The sequence below is a fragment of the Rhinolophus sinicus genome, linkage group LG06, assembly GCF_036562045.2.
Source record: "Rhinolophus sinicus isolate RSC01 linkage group LG06, ASM3656204v1, whole genome shotgun sequence".
In the NCBI taxonomy this organism is placed as follows: Eukaryota; Metazoa; Chordata; class Mammalia; order Chiroptera; family Rhinolophidae; genus Rhinolophus; species Rhinolophus sinicus.
In genome coordinates, this window is record NC_133756.1 from 58,917,106 (window position 1) to 58,936,047 (window position 18,942).

The 18,942-nt window shown below is 34.0% G+C and overlaps 1 protein-coding gene and 1 pseudogene across 4 annotated transcripts in view; one reads left to right on the forward strand and one right to left on the reverse strand.

Annotated features, from left to right (window-relative positions):
* The window catches only part of CDKAL1 (CDKAL1 threonylcarbamoyladenosine tRNA methylthiotransferase), a 615,432-nt gene that overhangs the window by 143,959 nt on the left and 452,531 nt on the right, over positions 1-18,942 (reverse strand). For all 4 annotated transcript variants that reach the window (XM_019734279.2, XM_019734280.2, XM_074335173.1 and 1 more), the window contains exon 12: positions 4,433-4,613. In XM_019734279.2, the coding sequence (XP_019589838.2) occupies positions 4,433-4,613 (181 nt within the window). The remainder of the gene's footprint in view (positions 1-4,432; positions 4,614-18,942) is intronic.
* On the forward strand, positions 12,932-16,420 carry LOC109448684 (small ribosomal subunit protein eS8; annotated as a pseudogene).

An 18,942-nucleotide genomic window follows, 5' to 3' on the forward strand; every position in this document is an offset into this window, starting at 1 on the left:
ACTGGAATTTATTTATATTAATACTAGTATTCATATAAAAGTAGTCATAAAGAAAGGGAAAAGTATACTGAAATTATTTATTTTATGCCATTTATAGGAAAAGAACATTGTTAAGGGCTTAATTTTTAGCGGAACTAAAATATATCAAGGAAAACAATATATTTCCACTAAGACATTCTAAAGCCAGAATAAAAAGCTGTTGTTTGAAAGCAACTGGTATTATACTCTTCTTCCAATAATAGGTTAAATTCTTTCACTGTTGATTTTTTTGGGCAAGGAAACGGGAAATAAATTAGATAAGAAAGAACTGCTATCCATTTTGTTGCAGTGTTTTATTTTAATGAAGTAAGTAGTTTTACAAACTGCCTGAGACAGGTAGCGTAGACAATTATTAATTTTTTATAAATTTAAGAGAACAAAGAAGACTCAATACCCATCATATATCCTCTTTGATGGCAGATCTCTGAAGTTTCATTATTAATGTGTAATTCCCTTTACTTAAGGTTCTAAATTTTACAATGAAGCTCTTCCAGGCTACAGTTTTTACCTGGAGCATAACTACAGAAATGAGAGAAGTGTTGCAGATTGAGTAGTATCTCCCCAAACAGAAATATGGTGAAGTCCTAACCCCTGATCTTTTGGAGAAGGGTCACTGTGGATATAAGTAGTTAAGAGAAGGAGTAGGGTAGGTCCCTAATCTAATATGACTGGGGTCCTTATGAGAAGACAGCCACGAGAATACAGAGATAAACAGGGACACCATTATGACAATGAAGTCAGAGACTGGAATTATGCAGCCTCAAGCGAAAGAAATAGATTCCCAGCAAACCACCCAAAGTTAGGAAGAAGCAAGGAAGAATTCCCATACATAGTACAGAGGGGGCTGGGGCCTGCCTTTGGACTTCTATTCTCAAGAACTGTGAGACAGTACATTTCTGTTGTTTTAAAATGAAATGAGCTATCAAGCCATGGAAAGACATGGAGGGACTTTAAATGTATAATACTAAGTGAAATATGCCAATTTGAAAAGGTTACATACTGTATCATTCCAACTATAGGACATCTGGAAAAGACAAAATTATGGAGACAGTAAAAATACCAGTGGTTTCCAGGTGTTACGGAGCAGGGAGGGATGAAAAGGTGGTGCACAGGATTTTTAGAGCAGTGAAATTGTTCTATATGATACTGTAATGGGGGGTTCATGTCATTACACATTTGTCCAAACCCATAGAATGTACAATACCAAAAGTGAAACGTATTGTAAGCTATGGATTGTGGGGGATGATGTTTCAATGTAGATTCACTGATGTAACAAACTCTCGTATTGATAGTGGGGGAGGCTGAACGTGTGTGTGAGCAGGGCACGTATGGGAACTCTATGTACTGTGTATTCTGTTTTGTTGTAAACATAAAACTGCTCTGAAATAAAAAGTCTGAAAAAAAAGTTTCTGCTATGCCAGGACTGGGTGACTAAAGTCTAAATATGTAAGGGAGATACTAAGGGGCTGTGTTTACAAGCACAACAAAAAAGCATCTGAAAGCTGATTTGATGCAATGAGTTGTGCTCTGCTTCTGGCTAAGGCAAACTAGATTGTATCAGACCAATATCTTGCCAAGAACAATTAGAAAAGGTGAATAAAATTTATAAAACATTGCCAAGGCAGTGAGGACCTGAGGGACCACAATCCCAGAGAGAGGAGAAGTCCATAAGCTCAATATTTGGAGCCCCTTTTCCCTTCCAAGCTTTCATCAATTTGTATAAAATGGCTGGGGGGGGCTGAGCAGCCAATCAAAAGTGAAGAGGCTCAGAAAGTATGCAGAACCTTATGAGTTCTCAGGAGCCTGGGAGACAAAAGTTTGAGTTGAAGACCCACCATGAAGAAAGGCCTTAGTAACAAGCACAGAATTTCAGTTGAGACCTGAAAGAGCTCTACGCAGTGGTATGTGGGATCCAGCTTTATACCAGCTACAGGAGCTCACTGCGTGCATCTCTTCCCAATTCCACGTTCAGTGATGTCAAATTTGTAGTTTGAATCTGGCAACAGTGGATGTATTTACACTATGGAAATAGGCAAATGCTACAACTCAGAACACTTCCCACCGAGAGTCAGTTGTTAAACACCAGCACACACAGGCTGCATTCAAAAGGGCAAATGGGAAATAAACCAATCCTCAGAAAGACTGAAAAACAATTTCAAAAAAATTAGCAATGGTCATCATTTAATGGAAATGATTGGGTACATAGAAAGAAAGACAAATGGTCAGAGTCAAAGGGGAAAAAAAAAGACAAAAGAAACAAACTAACATTAGATCCAGAAATTGGAGAATTCACAATGAATTCTAAGATTTTAAGATAATTGAGTAATATGTTCAAAAAATACGAAGGAAAATATGAAGGATTTCACTAGAACACTGGAATCTATGAAAAATAATCAAATTATAATTCTAGAAGTAAAAAATAAACTAAAATTAGAAATTCCATAGATGGGTTTGACATCAGAGTAAAAATAGATGAAGAGAGGATCGGTGAACTGAAACAGCACTTCACAGATTTTAACATATACACAAGTCACTTGGAGATACAGACTATGATTGAATAAATTGGGATTTGCAGGCAATGGAACATTATATATATAGCAATGAAAAGGGATGAGCTATAACTACTTGCAAAAGCAGGCTAGTCTCACTGATATAAAGCTTAAAAAAAGAGCCAAACATTTAAACCTTGATGAATTTTTTCATTTATATCAAACTTAAAAACAGGTCAAACTAATGTATGGTGTTAGAATAAGGTCTAACAAATTCTGCCGAGGAGGGGGACAGGATGGTAAAGGGAAGGGCACCTCTGGGCTACTGGTAATGTTCTACTTCTTGATCTGACTGCTGATCACAGACGTATTCACTTTATGAAAATGTACAGCTGTTCACTTTTCTGCACATGTTACAGTTCAAGAAACTTTTTAAATTAAAGAAGTAAGGTTTAAAAAAATAGTGGAGTAAACTATAAGGACTACAGATCAGCAGTTGCCAGAAGCTGGGGATGGAAGGAGTAAATGACCACAAAAAAATAAAAGGGGATTTGTTTTTGGGGGAGGGGCTAATGAAACCATTCTATATCTGGATTGTGGTGGTAGTTACACTAGTGTATGAATTTATCAAAATTCAAACAACTGTATACCCAAAAGAGTGAAATTCGCTGTATGTAAACTATACCCCAATAAAAATTATAATTTAGATATTAAAATTATACATTAACTTGACTTATTTTTATGTTTGTGAAAAGCTAATTATCTGTGGTGTTATAATCTGCTCTTTTATTGATTAAATTGGAAATAAAAGTAAATGGTCTATCTGTAAAATATTTCCTTATCCTTATATACATAGAAACGTATAAAATAAAAATGAAGAAAATTTTGGGAAAACAAAGAATGATATTCACTTTTGTATTACTGGGAAAAATGTAAATATGTATCTGTAAATTTATATATTTATATATAATTATATATGGGTGTATATGTTTGTTTAATTTGCTTTATTAAACATCTATTTATATATTATATATATTTGTTTTGAAATAAGAATCTATACGTTATATGTTTGATATTCACATATGATAATAGAAAAACAATAATAAGCTTTGGGTTATTCCTTTTAGTATTTATCATGAAAGGATTTGAGGAAAATAAATGGCAGGGAATACTTTTTTTTAGTTATTAGAGACAAAGTAGAAAATTTTTGGTTAAAAAAATTCTATTTCCTCTTTAGGCTTATTTACATTTTTCCATCTTAACCCAATGAATCTAGAAACTAAATATTTGTTTGAGACTATTAATTTCTGGGGCATTCTGGGAAACAGTTCGCCTTCATTGGATCTCAAACTTTTTCACATTAAAGTCATCTTACTGTAATATATCTATAAACATGTAAGGATGAAATTATATCGAGGTTCACTGTGAAAGCAACACACACCTAAAACAGATAGATAGATAGAGAGACAGTAAGTATCAAATCTATCCCATGGAAAAACAGGAAAACATGTGATCCACTAATTAACAAATTATGAAAAGGGTCTCTTAAGAAGCAGGGAAAATATGAAGCCTTCTTTGCTCACAGATATTTAAAAGTTGTCTTATTTTGAAACATTCAAAGATTTATTTTATAAACATGGACAAATACTACATATTAGTTAATTTTTTTCCCCTGAGTGTAATCCAAACCTCACTCCTCAAAAGATAAAAAGGTGATATTTTAGTTGCCTAAGCTCATTGAACACATCCAAGGTCCCTGGCCCTGACCCCAACTTGGAAAACTCCCCATCTTTTGAAACTTAAGGGTTATACTATGAGCCAGCCAGTTGAGTTCAGGTAGGCAACACAGATGCATTTTTATAGCTGTTGGCTAAATATAATACCTTACAAACAAAATATCTTACCACTTGTGCTGGAACTTGTTCCATTTTTGCAGCAGGAGTTCCTGGTCTTGGGTAAAATTGGTTAATAAAGAGGCTTGGAAATTTGTACTCTTCAACAAGTTTCACTGTTTCTCGAAAATCCTGATCTGTTTCTCCAGGAAAACCACAGATAATATCTGTAGCAATAGTTATTCCAGGAACTCTAGAAAATAATGAAACAAAAATACAAAAATTGACTACAATCCCTCCATAATTATTCTATTTCCCTGACATTATAAATACCATTATTCCTTTTCAAATTAAATTTTATTTTTAGAAAATGGACATTTGCAAATAGTTTTAGAGTCCTAAATAGTAAAAGCTTATGAAAAGCAGTGGCCCTCTGTTATCCTCAAGAGGCACCCATTTTTAATTCTTTGAGTTGTTTCTTTGTTCTTTCTTCTATATTTTAAGATGGATGCCTATTCTGCTATTTCTAGGTTTACTGATTTTTAGACCATATTCACTGATCAAGGTATATGAGGATTTAGCTCTTTAAACTATTCTATCCCTCCTCTCCCTATATAATCACTGCACAATTTTTAGTTAAATTAATAGTATTTCCATTGGTATAAAAAACTGCAAAGACATTGTTCACTGTGGAGTCAACTGGTATATACTCATTTGTTTTCTTAGTAACAATGCTGAATTTTTCCTAGAGTTCATAATCACCTTTTTAAAAAAAAATTTGCTTAATATTCTAAGTACCTATGCTGATATTTTCCAGAAGCTCCACCACATCTGTCAAAAACCAATACTATTTTCTAAACACTCAATATATTATGTAATTCACCCGTTCCATTTTCTCCCCACCTCTGGAAATGCCACTCCTATTTTCTTCAGGTGTGTGTTGCTTTCATAATGAACCAGCTGTAATACTGAAATGTTACCCCCTGATGTCCTTTTTCCTGGATCCTATGTCTTTCTAATTCTTGATTATTCTATTTTCCCTAATTCTGCTGAAGCATTCTTTCAGAAGTGTCATCAAAAAGAGTACCAGAAAAACTTTGTTAATGTCTTAGCATGTCTGAACATGTATCAATCAATGACTGATAGTGGCTGTGCATAGCACACGCAAATGAAAAGTATTAGCCATCAGAATTTCATATTGTTCCATTATTTTTGAAGCTAGCAAGGTTGCTCACGAGATGTCCAGATTCACTCTGATGCACACTTCTTTATATGTGTCCCACTGTGTTTTTTGAAAACTTTAAGAATATTAAATTTATTCTCAATTATTTTAAATTTTATGATAATAGGCCTTGTGTTAGGTATGTAAATCTTTGTACAAGGTACAATCTGGAGACTCGTGGTCTTTAGGTCCAGAAAACTTTCTTATGTTCTTGTTTTTAATCACTTTTTTCTCTCTCTGGGACATCTCTTTGAGTGTTGAAAGAACTGAATCACCTTTCTAAGCGTTTCACTGTTATTTTCCATTTTTGTCCTTTTGTTCCATTTTCTGGAAGATTTGAGTTTATCTTCCAACTCGTCTATTGAAAAAATTTAATTGAATATCTTATTTTACATTTCTGACAGCACTCTCTCATTCTCCAATGTTCTTTTTCACAGCATACTGATTTTGTTTTAGAGATGCAACAACTTTTCTTATCTCTGAGGGTTTCAATCAAGAGTTTTGCAATTTTTCCTCAGCTCAGTGTAACTGTGTCTGTTTCCTCCAGGTTCTTTCATTTTGGTCCCTCTCATTCATGGTTGAGACTTTCCACCAATAAACGGTGACTCCTGCTGCCCTTTAATATTTAAGAGTAAAGCACTAAAAGCTTTTCATTATAGAGTGACTGGGTAACAAGTGGCATTTGTTTTTGATAGGCCCAAATGTTAGCATCTTGAAAATCATTCCTCTGTGGCCACTGAATTTCTCAAGTATGCCACAATAGTCTATTGTATATTAACAGTGTAACAACAACAAAATAACATTAACAGTATCCAAAACTCCAATATTATTGTGAATCCATGAACAACAGGAAAAAATAGCCTCAAACATTTCAAATCACTGAATACCTACCTATACAATTTTTCTATCACCTAAATGCAATTCTATAAGAATGAATAGAACAGTTTATCTCATTAAGATATACTCAATATTTGGGAGCATAAAAGAGATCAAAGGTTGTAACAATGAGGAAAATTCAATTACTGGATGCCTAACACAAACAGCTTCATTAAAACAACGTGTTTCCATACCTAGTTTGCACAGTCCTTTAATTCCTGTGTGAAAGAATGACAAATTTATCTTTAAAAAGATTTTTCTTGACTTCTTACTCTCATTTAGCTATTAATGTGACTGAACTTTAATTAGTAAGTTACAAGGACAGCAACTTTTCTCTATGATGATAAATAGCAAAAGAAGACAATATGCATAGAGAAATATAAAACAGTATATCTGAAAAAAATTTAAATTTTATTGTGATATAAGAACATTTTTTTCTTTGTTAGGGGTGATTATCAAAATCACATTTGAAAATCATAAACATATGCTTTAATGGTAAACTAGATAAAAAGACCATTTTTCTAGACTTACTAAAGCACGTGAAGTAGAAAAATTATGTCAATAACTACAATGAGCCAATTTTTACACTTGACTTGTAACTACTCCTGACCAAAAGAAATCCACAACTAAAAATAAAAGTAATGGAGGATAACAGCAGAAATAACACAGGAGAGTCCATCTCCCTTAGGAAAAAAAAAAAAAAAATCTTAGAAACTGCCTACAAAATACTGCAGAAACAAAGACAATTGGTTATTGTTCTAGGCTGTGAATTGAAATGAACTTGGCACTAGATTATGGGGCATTCCCACAGGAAAGTACCTTACTGATTTCTCCCCACCCCCCCAATACTCTTGATCCAGTATAGTTGAGCTCAGTATTATGTAACACCTGCTTACTTTGGCCTCAAGGTCCACAGAGAAAAAGAAAAGACAAACCTTTACAGGAGTCACCATAAATGTTAAGGAAGGAAATGTTCCGATGAATGGATATATTTGATAACCTACACAAAAAGTTGACTGATAACAAGGGAGAGGATAGGCCAATATGAATTAGTGAAAAGACCTATGTGAGTCAGTATTTAAAAGTAAAAGGAGTTTAACTGGTTTCAAAGTACATAATAATATAAACTGATTGCCTATAAAATGTTTTCAAAGTAGAGACTACACTTTAATGTTTGATGAGGCTCACCTATACATTAATTTTACATATGCAAATGATGCTATGTTTTTAAAAATTATTCAGCCCCTTAAGTGAACCAACAACAACAAGAAAAATCTCATATTTACAGTGTTGCTTTGCCTAGTAAATAATTCCTTGCAGTACCTGAGAAAATCAGAGAAGTTTGAAGTGGACCAAATTCTAAATTACATATGATTTAAGTGGCTATGAGGAAATTACAAGAGGTGTAAAATACAATATTAATTCAAATATTTAAAATGCTAATTGTGAGTAAATGCTGTTTTTGAGAAGCTATGAAATTTCAAAATACTAAAATTTAAAAAAATAACAATTTCCATAAATTTATTAAAAGTGTGAGTTTACTGAATGTAATTACTAGGTATTATGTGTTTTAAAATTTAAAAGACCTATATTTATGTTTTCATAGTAGTATTAGAGAATAATTCTGAAAGAGAGATGAAAATGAAAATGTTCACTTAGGTTAAATAACAGAAATTTTGACCCATTATTTTGTCTGACTTATATAAGCTATTTGCTGGCAAAATGGGTTCATTAAATTACTTGGAAATGGAATGAATGAAAAAGATTCCAATAATGCATCTGCCTTAGCAGATGCAATGCTATGATCAGTTAATAAAATCTATCAGGACATATGAGGAAAGTACTACCTATTTGCTGGCCCTTGGACAGGATTTAAGAAAGCCTCAATATTTTAAGACTTACTTATTTACGTTGAATAAAAATACACATATAAACATAACTGATGCTATATTTGAAATACTATTAAAATGTTGACTTTAATTTATCTCAAGATTTTCACTTTGCAATTTGGTGTTACACTGACAAAAATAAGAAAAAGGTTCATTCTAGTTAATGCTTTAGATCAATAAATTGTTAGCTTCTACTCCACAATGAAAAAAAGTGTGACTAATACAGATGCTGTTATCTCAGAAGAAAAAGGTAAAAATGATCAGAAAAGGGATCAGACCTATTAAAATTATTAGGCATAAACACATGATTAAAAGAAACATTTTTTAGTCCTATGGAGATTAATTCTAGGACAATTTCTCAGTAGTTCCAGGGAAAGCAAGTTGTAGGTACAGAGGGCAAAAATATCTTGAATTGAATAAAAATAAATACTATATCTAAATATATGGGAGGCTGCTGAAGGAGTGCTTAAAAAGAAATGTATAGATTTAAATGTCTCTGTTAGAGGTAAACACAATAATCTAAGCTTCCACCTGAAGAAGCTAAAAAAGAGAAGCAAATCAACCTGAAAGTAAGACAAATAAAGCAAATAATTAAGGCATAAGAAGAAGTCAACAAAAAGAGAAAATAGAGAAAAATCAATATAGGTAAAGGTATACATGTGCATTTGAAAAAAAATCAACAAAATTACCACACTACTAGCTGGATTGCAAAGATACAAAACACAAATGACCAACTTCAGGCATGAAGGAGACAGCACTGCAGACATCATCAACATTAAAAGGATGTCATCAATGACCCTATATGTGTGGGTTTATTTCTGGGCCCTCTATTATGTTCCATGGATCTATGTATCCAATTTCATGCCAGTTCATGTTGTTTTGATTACTACAGCTTTGTAGTATAGTTTAAAATCAGGGAGCATGATACCTCCAACTTTATTCTTCTTTCTCAAGATTGCTTTGGCTAGTGTCCTTTGTGGTTCCACAGAATTTTTAGGATTCTTTTTTCTAGTTCTGTGAAAATGCCATTGGTATTTTGATGGGAATTATAGTGAATCTGTAGACTGTATTGGGGGTTATGGACATTTTAACAATATTATTTCTTCCAATCCATGAGACCGGTATGTTTTTCCATTTATTTGTGTCGTCTTCAATTTGCAGACACTATGAAAACAGTATGGAGATTCCTCCAAAAATTAAAAACAGAACTACTGTTAAGATCTTGCAATTCCACATCTGGGTATTTATCCACAGAAAGCTATAACACTCATTTGAAGAGACAAATGTACCCCTTTGTTCATTGCAGCATTATTTACAATAGCAAAAATATGGAAGCAACCTAAGTGTCCATCAATAGATGAATGGATAGAGAAGATGTGGTATATACTGTAGGGGTTGAGAACACCCCAAGATGTGCCTCTGTGGTATGAGGATTGAGCTAAAGGCAACCAAGACCCTATGGGCTCAAGAGAAACTTCTGCCCTCCTTTAACTACCCAGAAGAATTCAAATTAGGGGCCTTGCCCACAATAAGAGATGATCAGGGATAACCTTTTTGACTTACTTATATGGCAGGGCAAAGCACTAAATACTGAATATCTGCTCTTCTTTTTATTCTGAAATGACCTTCTTTCCCTCTGAAGTCCCAAGGTACCCTACAACATCCTTAGCTCAGAATTTCATATATCCCTCATTTTAACTTACTGTATCTGAACCTCTCATGTATGTGGGATCTCTGACTCTCTCGTGTATGTGGGGTTCCCATATGTATGTAATGAAATTTGGTTATTTTCTCTTGTTAATATCTCATGTAAATTTAATTATTAGAAACGCCGAAAAAACCTTGGCGGGTAGAATAAAGTTTCTTCCTCCCACACAATTATGTACAATGGAATATTATTCAGCAATAAAGAAGAAGAAAATCCTGCCATTTACAAGAATATGGATGGACCTAGAGGGTATTATGCTAAGTGAATTAAATCAAACAGAGAAAGACAAACACTTACATGTGAAATCAAAAAGCAAAACAAACAAACATACAAAACAGAAACATAGTCATATATACAGAAAACAAACTGGTGGTTACCAGAGAGGGGCGGGATTAGAAGGTGGGCAAAATAGGTAAAGAGGATTAAGAGGTATAAACTTCCAGTTATAAAATAAATAAGTCATGGAGATATAATATACAGCATAGGGAATATAGGTCAATAATGTATTAACTTTGTAAGGTGATAGATGGTAACTAGACTTATAATGGGAATCATTTTACAATGTATATAAATATTGAATCACTATGATGTACACCTGAAACTAACAGAATTCTGTATATCAATTATACGTCAAAAAAAAAAGGGAAACTAAGGGTATATTTTACACCAATAAATTAAAAACTTAGATGGAAAGGGCAAATTCCTTGAAAGGCATAAATTATAAAGAAAGACTTAAGAAGAAACAGAAAATCTGAGCAGTCTTTTATCTACTACAAAAATTAAATTTGTAATTAAAAAATCTTACCACCAAAACAACAAAACGAAGCAAAAGAAAACAAAACAAAACAAAAAACAACCCACGTCCAGATGGCTTCACTGGTCAATTCCATCAAACATTTAAGATAGAAGAAAACCAGTTCTACAGAAACTTTTTCAAAAATAGATGGGAAAAGAACTCATTTTATGAGTATAGCAGTAGCCTATCTGAAGACCAGAGAAAGAGATGAAAAATAAACTCCAGACCAATATCCATGATGAACACAGAAACAAAAATTCATAACAAAATATTAGCAATGTGATTCCAGAAACATATAAAAAGGATTGTATATTATGACCAAGTTTTTAATCTCAGGAAAACAAGCTTGGTTTGACACGCAAATATCAATTACGGCAATAAGCTATATTAAAAGAATAAAGGTGACCTTAGTAGATGCAGAAAATTCAGCTGACAAATCCAATACCCATTCATGATCAAAACTCTCAGTAAATAAGGAATAGAAGGAAAAACAACCTCCACGTGATACAGGGTCTATAGCTATTATCATACTTATAGGTCAAAGACATTGCTTTCCCACTAAGATTAGTAACAAGGCAAGGATTTCTGTTCTCACTTCTTCAACCAAACATATTACTGGAAGTTCTACTCAGTGAAGAAGGGTGACAAAAAGAAATTAAAGGCATATAGGATGAAAAGATAGAAATAAGCTTTTTTTTTTTTTTTGTCTTTTGCAAATGACACGATCGTGTATGCAGAAATTTTAAGGAATCCAATGAACCTACTAGAATTAGTGAGTTAAGCAAAGCTAAAGATCAACATACAAAAATCAATTGTATTTTTATATATTAAAAACGAACAATAAGAAAATGAAATGAAGAAAACAATTTCATTTACAATAGCATAAAAAATACTTAAGAATAAATTTGGGAAGTGTAACACCTGTACTCTAGAATCAGCGAATTTAAAGAGATTTTCTTAAAATTTGCTGAGAGAAATTAAAGAATGTCTAAATAAATGGAAAATATAGAGGGGGTGCCAAAAAAATGTATACAAGTGGACACTTTGGTCAATGTTACTCAAGCAGTAGTTCGCTGTAAGCAGAAGTGTCTGGACGCTGATGGTAACGACTTTGAGCACCTCTTGTAATTGCAGAAGTCAAACGTGCCTTGTATTCATCTTTTGTTATTGGTATATACTGAGTATTACAATTTTAATACAGTTTTCCTTCTTAAAATGTGTATACATATTTTTGGCACCCTCTGTATATAACTGGAAGTTTTAGTATTGTGATGATGCTGTGTCTCTTCAAATTGATATACACATTCAATGGAACTGCTTCCAAAATATCATGTTTTGCTATAGAAACTGACAAGCTAATTCTAAAATGTATATGGAAATAGCCAAACAATTTTGAAAAGAGCAAAGTTGATGGAACTGTTGAAGGACAGTTGAAGAACAAAGAACAAAGAACTACTAGAAAACTACAGTAATCAAGACAGTGTGGTAGCAGTATAAGGGTAGCTTGATAGAACAATTTAGAGAGTCCAAAAATATAAAATACATACATTTATGGTTAATTCATTTTCGATTAAATTGCCAAGGCAAGAGACAATGTTTTCAATAAATGGTGCTGGAACAATTGGGTAACAGATGCAAGGAAAAAAAAAGAAAGCCATTAGGCCCTTACCTTACATTATACACAAAATGTACTTTACTATCACAGATATATGCTAAGATATATAGATAAGAGCTAAAATTACTAAACTTCCAGAAGAAAATATAGGGAAAAATCTTTGTAACCTCACGTTAGGCCAAGATTTCTTAGCATAACCAACACCAAAATGATAATCTATTAAAAAAAATTGGATCAACTGATAAAATGGACTTACTGAGGAGACGCCATTAATAAGAATACAAATAACAAAACTGTATAATGGACAATAAATTTTACCAACACTTCACTAAAGAAGATATATGAATAGCTATATTAGTGCACAAAAAGTTGCTCAACATCGTTAGTAATCAAGTCATGCAAGTTAAAATCATATAAGACGCCATTCATCCAGAAGAATGGCTATATTGCAAAAAGGACTGAAAAATGTCAGATGTTGGTGAGCATGTAGAGAAAAGTGAAGAAACCCTTATTCGTTGTAGGTGGGAATTTCAAATGTTACAGAAAAGTTTGGCAGTTTCTTAAAAAATTAAACATCCACTTACTGTGAGTAAGAAAATCTACTCCTAGTTATCTACCTGAGAGAAATTAAAACATATGTCCACACAAAAACTTGCATGTGGATTGTTTTCAACAGCATTCTTAATAATATCTCCAAAATGGAAACAGTCCAAATGTCTATCAACTGGTGAATAAAAAAACAAAATGTGGCCAATCCATATAATGGAAATATATTTACAAATAAAAGAACTAACTACTGATACATGCACCAACATGAATGAGCTTTGAAAACACAAAGGAATACTTATTGTTTGATCCCATTTACATGAAATTTCTACAAGAAGCAAAACTATAAAGACAGAAAACAGATCAGGGGTTGCCTGGGGCTGGGGGTGGGCGCAGGGATTGACTCCAAACAGGCATTAAGAACTTTTTGTCGTAAGTAAAGCATGCTAAAACGAAATTGTGATTGTTGGTTGCACAAATATATAAATTTACTAAAAATCCTCAAACTATACATTTCACATTTGGTGCATATTTTATGGTATCCAAATCTTACCCACAAAAAACCTGTTGAAAAAACAAACAAAACAAAAACCTTTCTGAAGAGAGACATAGCAAGAATCCTTTCTAACACTTCTTCTAAGAAGTCCCAATAGCTAAACTTTTGATGGAGTGTAATCAAACCATTAAATATGGCCAAATAAGGGGAAAAGGCAAAGATAATAAATGGCAAGGTTAAGGCTGCAAGAATATTATGTTCAAAGCACGACATCATAAAGGACTAGAAGAAGGGAAACAACTTATTTCCCAAATACCAATATATGACTACAAGGAACCATTCTGAAAGAGGAAATTTAAAGAGAAACAATATGACTTCTTCAAATAAGTTTAAGAAAATTTTCAGGAGCTTTAAATTTATTTTCATAATTTTATTTAAAAAATGTTTTTTAAAGAACCTGGGTTGAAAACAGAAAAAGCACTGAAATATTTAGATAAGGGTTGAAAAACCATCCATCCATCCGTTTATGTCTCTAACTATGACAGTCACCACTGCAGTACCCAGAATCACTCTCCTACTGAAAACTCACGAGAGGGTGGTGTATATCCACAGTATGCATTTTAGGTAGGAATGTTTATAATGAATGAAGATTAAAGAAACACTAAATAAAAAAAGTGCCAATGCCAACAATACACTTTCTTTATGTCATTCTAGAGTTTCTTTTCTTGGAGTCCGTGGACCCTCTAACATTGCATGAAAAATGGTATATTTTTCAGGGGGAAGTGACCACTGTTTTCTTCTGATTCTTAAAGCCTTCTGTGACCCAAATAAGATTAGGAATCATTTCTGTGACTGCTTTTGGGTCAACAAAAAAATATTAGGAAAAATGGATAATACTTAATCTTTGATAGTCTGTGTATTAGACATTTTCTTTCTAGCAGAGAAAGTAGGGCTCATCTGACTAACCTGAGTGAAATAATCATCATGTCAGTGGTAGACTTAGTAGAATCTGTAAGGTGAGTTAGATGATATTGCTGTTTTGCAAATCAAAAATGGTCAGGTATAATCAATTTCATAAAGTTTAACCTAATAGAAAAATCAGTTAACATAAAACAGGTCTCACTCTGTCAATTATGATATTACTTGGGAGATGATAAAAACTGGGGTTATTACTGCTGTCTCTGAGCTTCACACTCATATATTCTGTACAGTAATACTGGGGTTGGAAGTCCAAAAAGTACATTTGGTTCCTTTGGCCGTTGTTTTCCTGTTAGGTCCTGAGAAAGGAGGTGTGGACAGGAGGTCAAAAGGTGGGAGCAGAAAGAAGCTTACGGGTTTCTGGAAGTGGCTACCTCCTGTTTCCAAGGCAGCAACCCCATGGTCCTGGCTCCTAGGTTCTAGGAACACAACCTCTTCTTTTGTTCCCATAGCCCTAGTGGTAGTGACTGCTTTCAGTAGACATTGCTCTCTGGTTACCTCAACTCCTAATCTTTGCTTTTCCAGTCTTCTATGTAATGAATTTCTCCATTGAATGTCCTCTGGTAGAAATAACTAGCATAGTTTTTCTTCCTAACAGGACCCGGACCAAAATAATCAAACTCACCAATGACCATATCCTACTACTTTAATGAGATTGCATAGACACAAACTACATTCTCTTAGGCTAAAGTAATACAATTGGAAATAAATGGTAAAAAGATAGGTTTAGAAACACCTCAATCCCCTTTGTTTGCAAACAATACAATAAAAATATAGATGTATTCCTATAAATGAATATCTGTAATCTTTTTCAAAGTAGAACACATAAAATTTCTGATTTTTAGAGAGAAGTTTAAACCAAATTGAAGAAATTGTTTTCAAATAGTAACCAAAATGTACATGCTAACATACAATCACATGCTAATTGTAGTAAGTGATATTTATAACCAAAAATAGCCTTTCAAGGCTTCTCCATGAAAGAAATTTAGTAGCAATTAGTTTTAAAAATTATTCTATCTTTTTACAAGTAATAAAACTCCTTTTAATAAGAAAACAAAATATTCAGATAGCTCCCTTAGCTTCAATTTGGTACAGTTTTACTCTTTTGATGTAAAAAAGTAGTATGTAGAGACATGGAAAGGAAGAAGAATATGGATAAAATGGCAAATGATTTGCTAAAGTTTTACAAATTTCTGGATATCCTGAGGAATTAGAATTTAGAACGGTAAAACAAAAATAACGATAACTATTAAATATATGTGGTAGACAAACCAAACTGTGACTCTTTACCTTTTCTCTTTCCAATCGGCACTGAGCCACGGGCATCTCTCCGGAAAACTGGCACAAGCGCCACAAGACTGGGGGCCAGAGAAAGCCCTCCCAAAAGAAGCAAAAATATGAGCTGGGACGCCCTGCAGCCAACACTAAGATTGGTCCCCGCCGCATACACACAGTCCGTGTGCGTGGAGACGGGATGTGGGGAAATTCTCCTCGGGCTCCTAGTGTTGTACGCACAAAACAAGGATTATTGATGTGGTCTGCAATGCATCCAACAACGAACTAAGACCCTAGACCCTAAGGACTAAGCACCAAGACCCTAGTAAAGAACTGCGTCGTGCTCACTGACAGCACACCTTTCCAACAGAGGTACGAGTCCCACTATGCACCGCCCCTGGGCCGCAAGATGTGGGCCAAGCTGACTACTGAGGAGGAAAAGATTTTAAACAAAACACAAAGAAAATTCAGAAGAAATATGATGAAACGAAAAAGAATGCCCAAATCTGCAGTCTTCTAAGGAGCAGTCCCAGCAGGGCACACTTCTTGCATGCATCACGTTAAGACCAGGCCAGTGTGGCCACGCAGATGGCTGTGTGCTAGCAGGCAAGGAGCTGGAGTTCTAGCTGAGGAAAATCAAGGCCTGGAAAGGCAAATAAATCATCCTCCCTCCTAGCTTATTCCGTGTAATAAAGATGTTTTGTGTTCTGGAAAAAAAAAAAATCTGTGGTAAAAACTGATCAAGTATATGGGAAGACTGTTTCTGAAACTCAAAAGAAACATGATTGTCAAATAGGCCAAAAATAAGAGAGGGGGCCAACCAGAGGCACATGACACCAAAGAATTTAGTGTCATCCATTACATTTCTAAACCTGGTATAAATCCAAAGCACACAGTTTGGCTTCAAGCAAGAATCATCACTGTTAACTAAAAATTAGGTAAGTACTATGTTGAGTAAGTTTTTTATCCTGTAACACTATGCTTGCATTACAAAGCAAATATTTTGGAATAAGCATAAAGCCTTACATAAGACCAAAGATATTGCTTTAAAAATTAAAAGTAAGTATACTGGATAATATTGTTATAACATTTAAATAAGGAACCATATTAAAATTCACAGAATTTTTGCACATCTGTTATTAAAATCATTGTATGATATTGCTGGTTAAAGTGAAGGTATTTACTATCTATGATACTGTTAACACAATTTTTATGAGTTTTTCTGTTTCTATGGTAACATAAATTATAAGGTTCAATAAGGCCAGATTCAGTAATGTGTATTTTTCTGTTATTCAAGGTAAAAAGGAAATGAAACATTTCTAACATTCATAAACTGCAGCAAATGTCTGAATTCCATTTAGAGATAAGACGATAATTACTAAAGTAATTAGAATTCTTCCTGGATGGAATTATTTTACACACAGTGGAAATTTAGGTTTGGGAATGAAAGCAGGGGCCTGAGTATATTCAGCATCAGTAATTAATTACAACCAAAACCAATATACTATTCTGATACCTTGGAACAGACTATACCTTCTTCTGTCTGCTTCTGACTACAATATGAAAGAAATTGGTCTCCCACCCCCATCCCTTAAGTCAGAAAGATAAAGTGGGTGCAATCATTTTATTCAAGAGAAAATCCAATTACAGAAATAATCAACTTTTCCCTCTTGCTTTATTTTTTTCATATTTGAAAGGGCATTCACATTAGCAGAACCAATTAAACGAATATCAGGACAGGGCAAAAACTACAAAGTTGGGCAAGTTTCTTAAATCTTTAAAAATTAAACTTAAAAAAAAATACAGTTATTGAAATTTTAGAGACTCAAACCCAGATCATAGCATTCTTTAACGGGAAAGCATAATTGGAAGGTGACTACACAGCAGGTTTCAGGAAGAATAACTTGTAAAATTACACAAGTATAGTGCCATTGCCTCTACTATGCAGTCTAAATAAGAAATTAGGCAAATTTTTACTTTTAATGGAAGTGTTGTCATCACCAAGAAATGTCACTCAGAGGCATTACATTTCACGTCTTATGTGATCCTAAAATGCAATTTATATAGTTATCATCAAAAATAATACTGAAAACAAAATACAGATAGAGAGAAGGAGAGAGAAGGAAGGGAACCAGAAGCCATCAAAACAGTAGAATTATTCACAATTACTTTATCCCTTATTAGTTGAACTTATGTTTTGTTTAAATTGAGTTTACCCTAAAAATCAGATCAAGGGTTGGCAAACAATGGCTCAGGGTCAATTCAGCCATTGCCTGTTTTATAAATAAAGTTCTACTGGAACACAACCACGCACGTTCATTTACATATTGTCTATGGCTGCTTTGGGTATAGGAGCAGAGTTGAGTAACTGTGATAGTTGCAACAGAGTCTGTTGCACAAAGCCAAAAATATTTATTATCTGCAGAGATTCTAGTCAACCAGGCCCATGACTCTGATTTTCGTTAAGTTACTCCCAAGGACATCCCAGGGTGAATTTGAGGGGACAGTGGGCATATGCTAAGCTCCAAAATGCAAGTCTAGATCAACTTTTCCACTATCACAAAATTCTCACTGACAGAATTCAAATCAGAGTATTTCCTCCTTGAGTAACCCTGGTCCACAATTTATTAGCACCTACCTATCCACATTTCTCATCCCTTGTGGACCATTTCTCTGATGAAATTTTTCCTGATGTTTCTCTCTGCATCTTAACCCATTCAAGTTCCTTTCTTTACGCCTCTGTGATGGCCCTGTTACGATCTGCTTGGCACCTTTCACGTTTGTTTCATTGTGTTAAGCTTCCTAGTAAACCATAAACACCTGCTAGGCTGGTATGAGGCCACAGTCGTCTCTGCAGCAGAGAGGTAGAGGTAGCACAGCAGTCTCCCAGACAGTGGAGGCTCAATAAAGGTGCCCATTGCATTGAAGGTGACGGGCAAGGGAGAGCTGGGAAAAGACAGGGACGACGAATAAATGAACTCAATAAGGTAATAAGCTTTATTCATACCTACTAATGAGTAACCCTGCATTCACTAATATAAATCTCAGGATTTTACTTTAAAGTACAAGAAGTGAACTTCTAGCCTTTATCTATATGGCAGGGGAAGCAAAGAGGCAAGTCAGAGGGCCTCCGTCCATGGGAGACAGTTTGTCATCTCAGACCACAGACTCTGAAAACAGT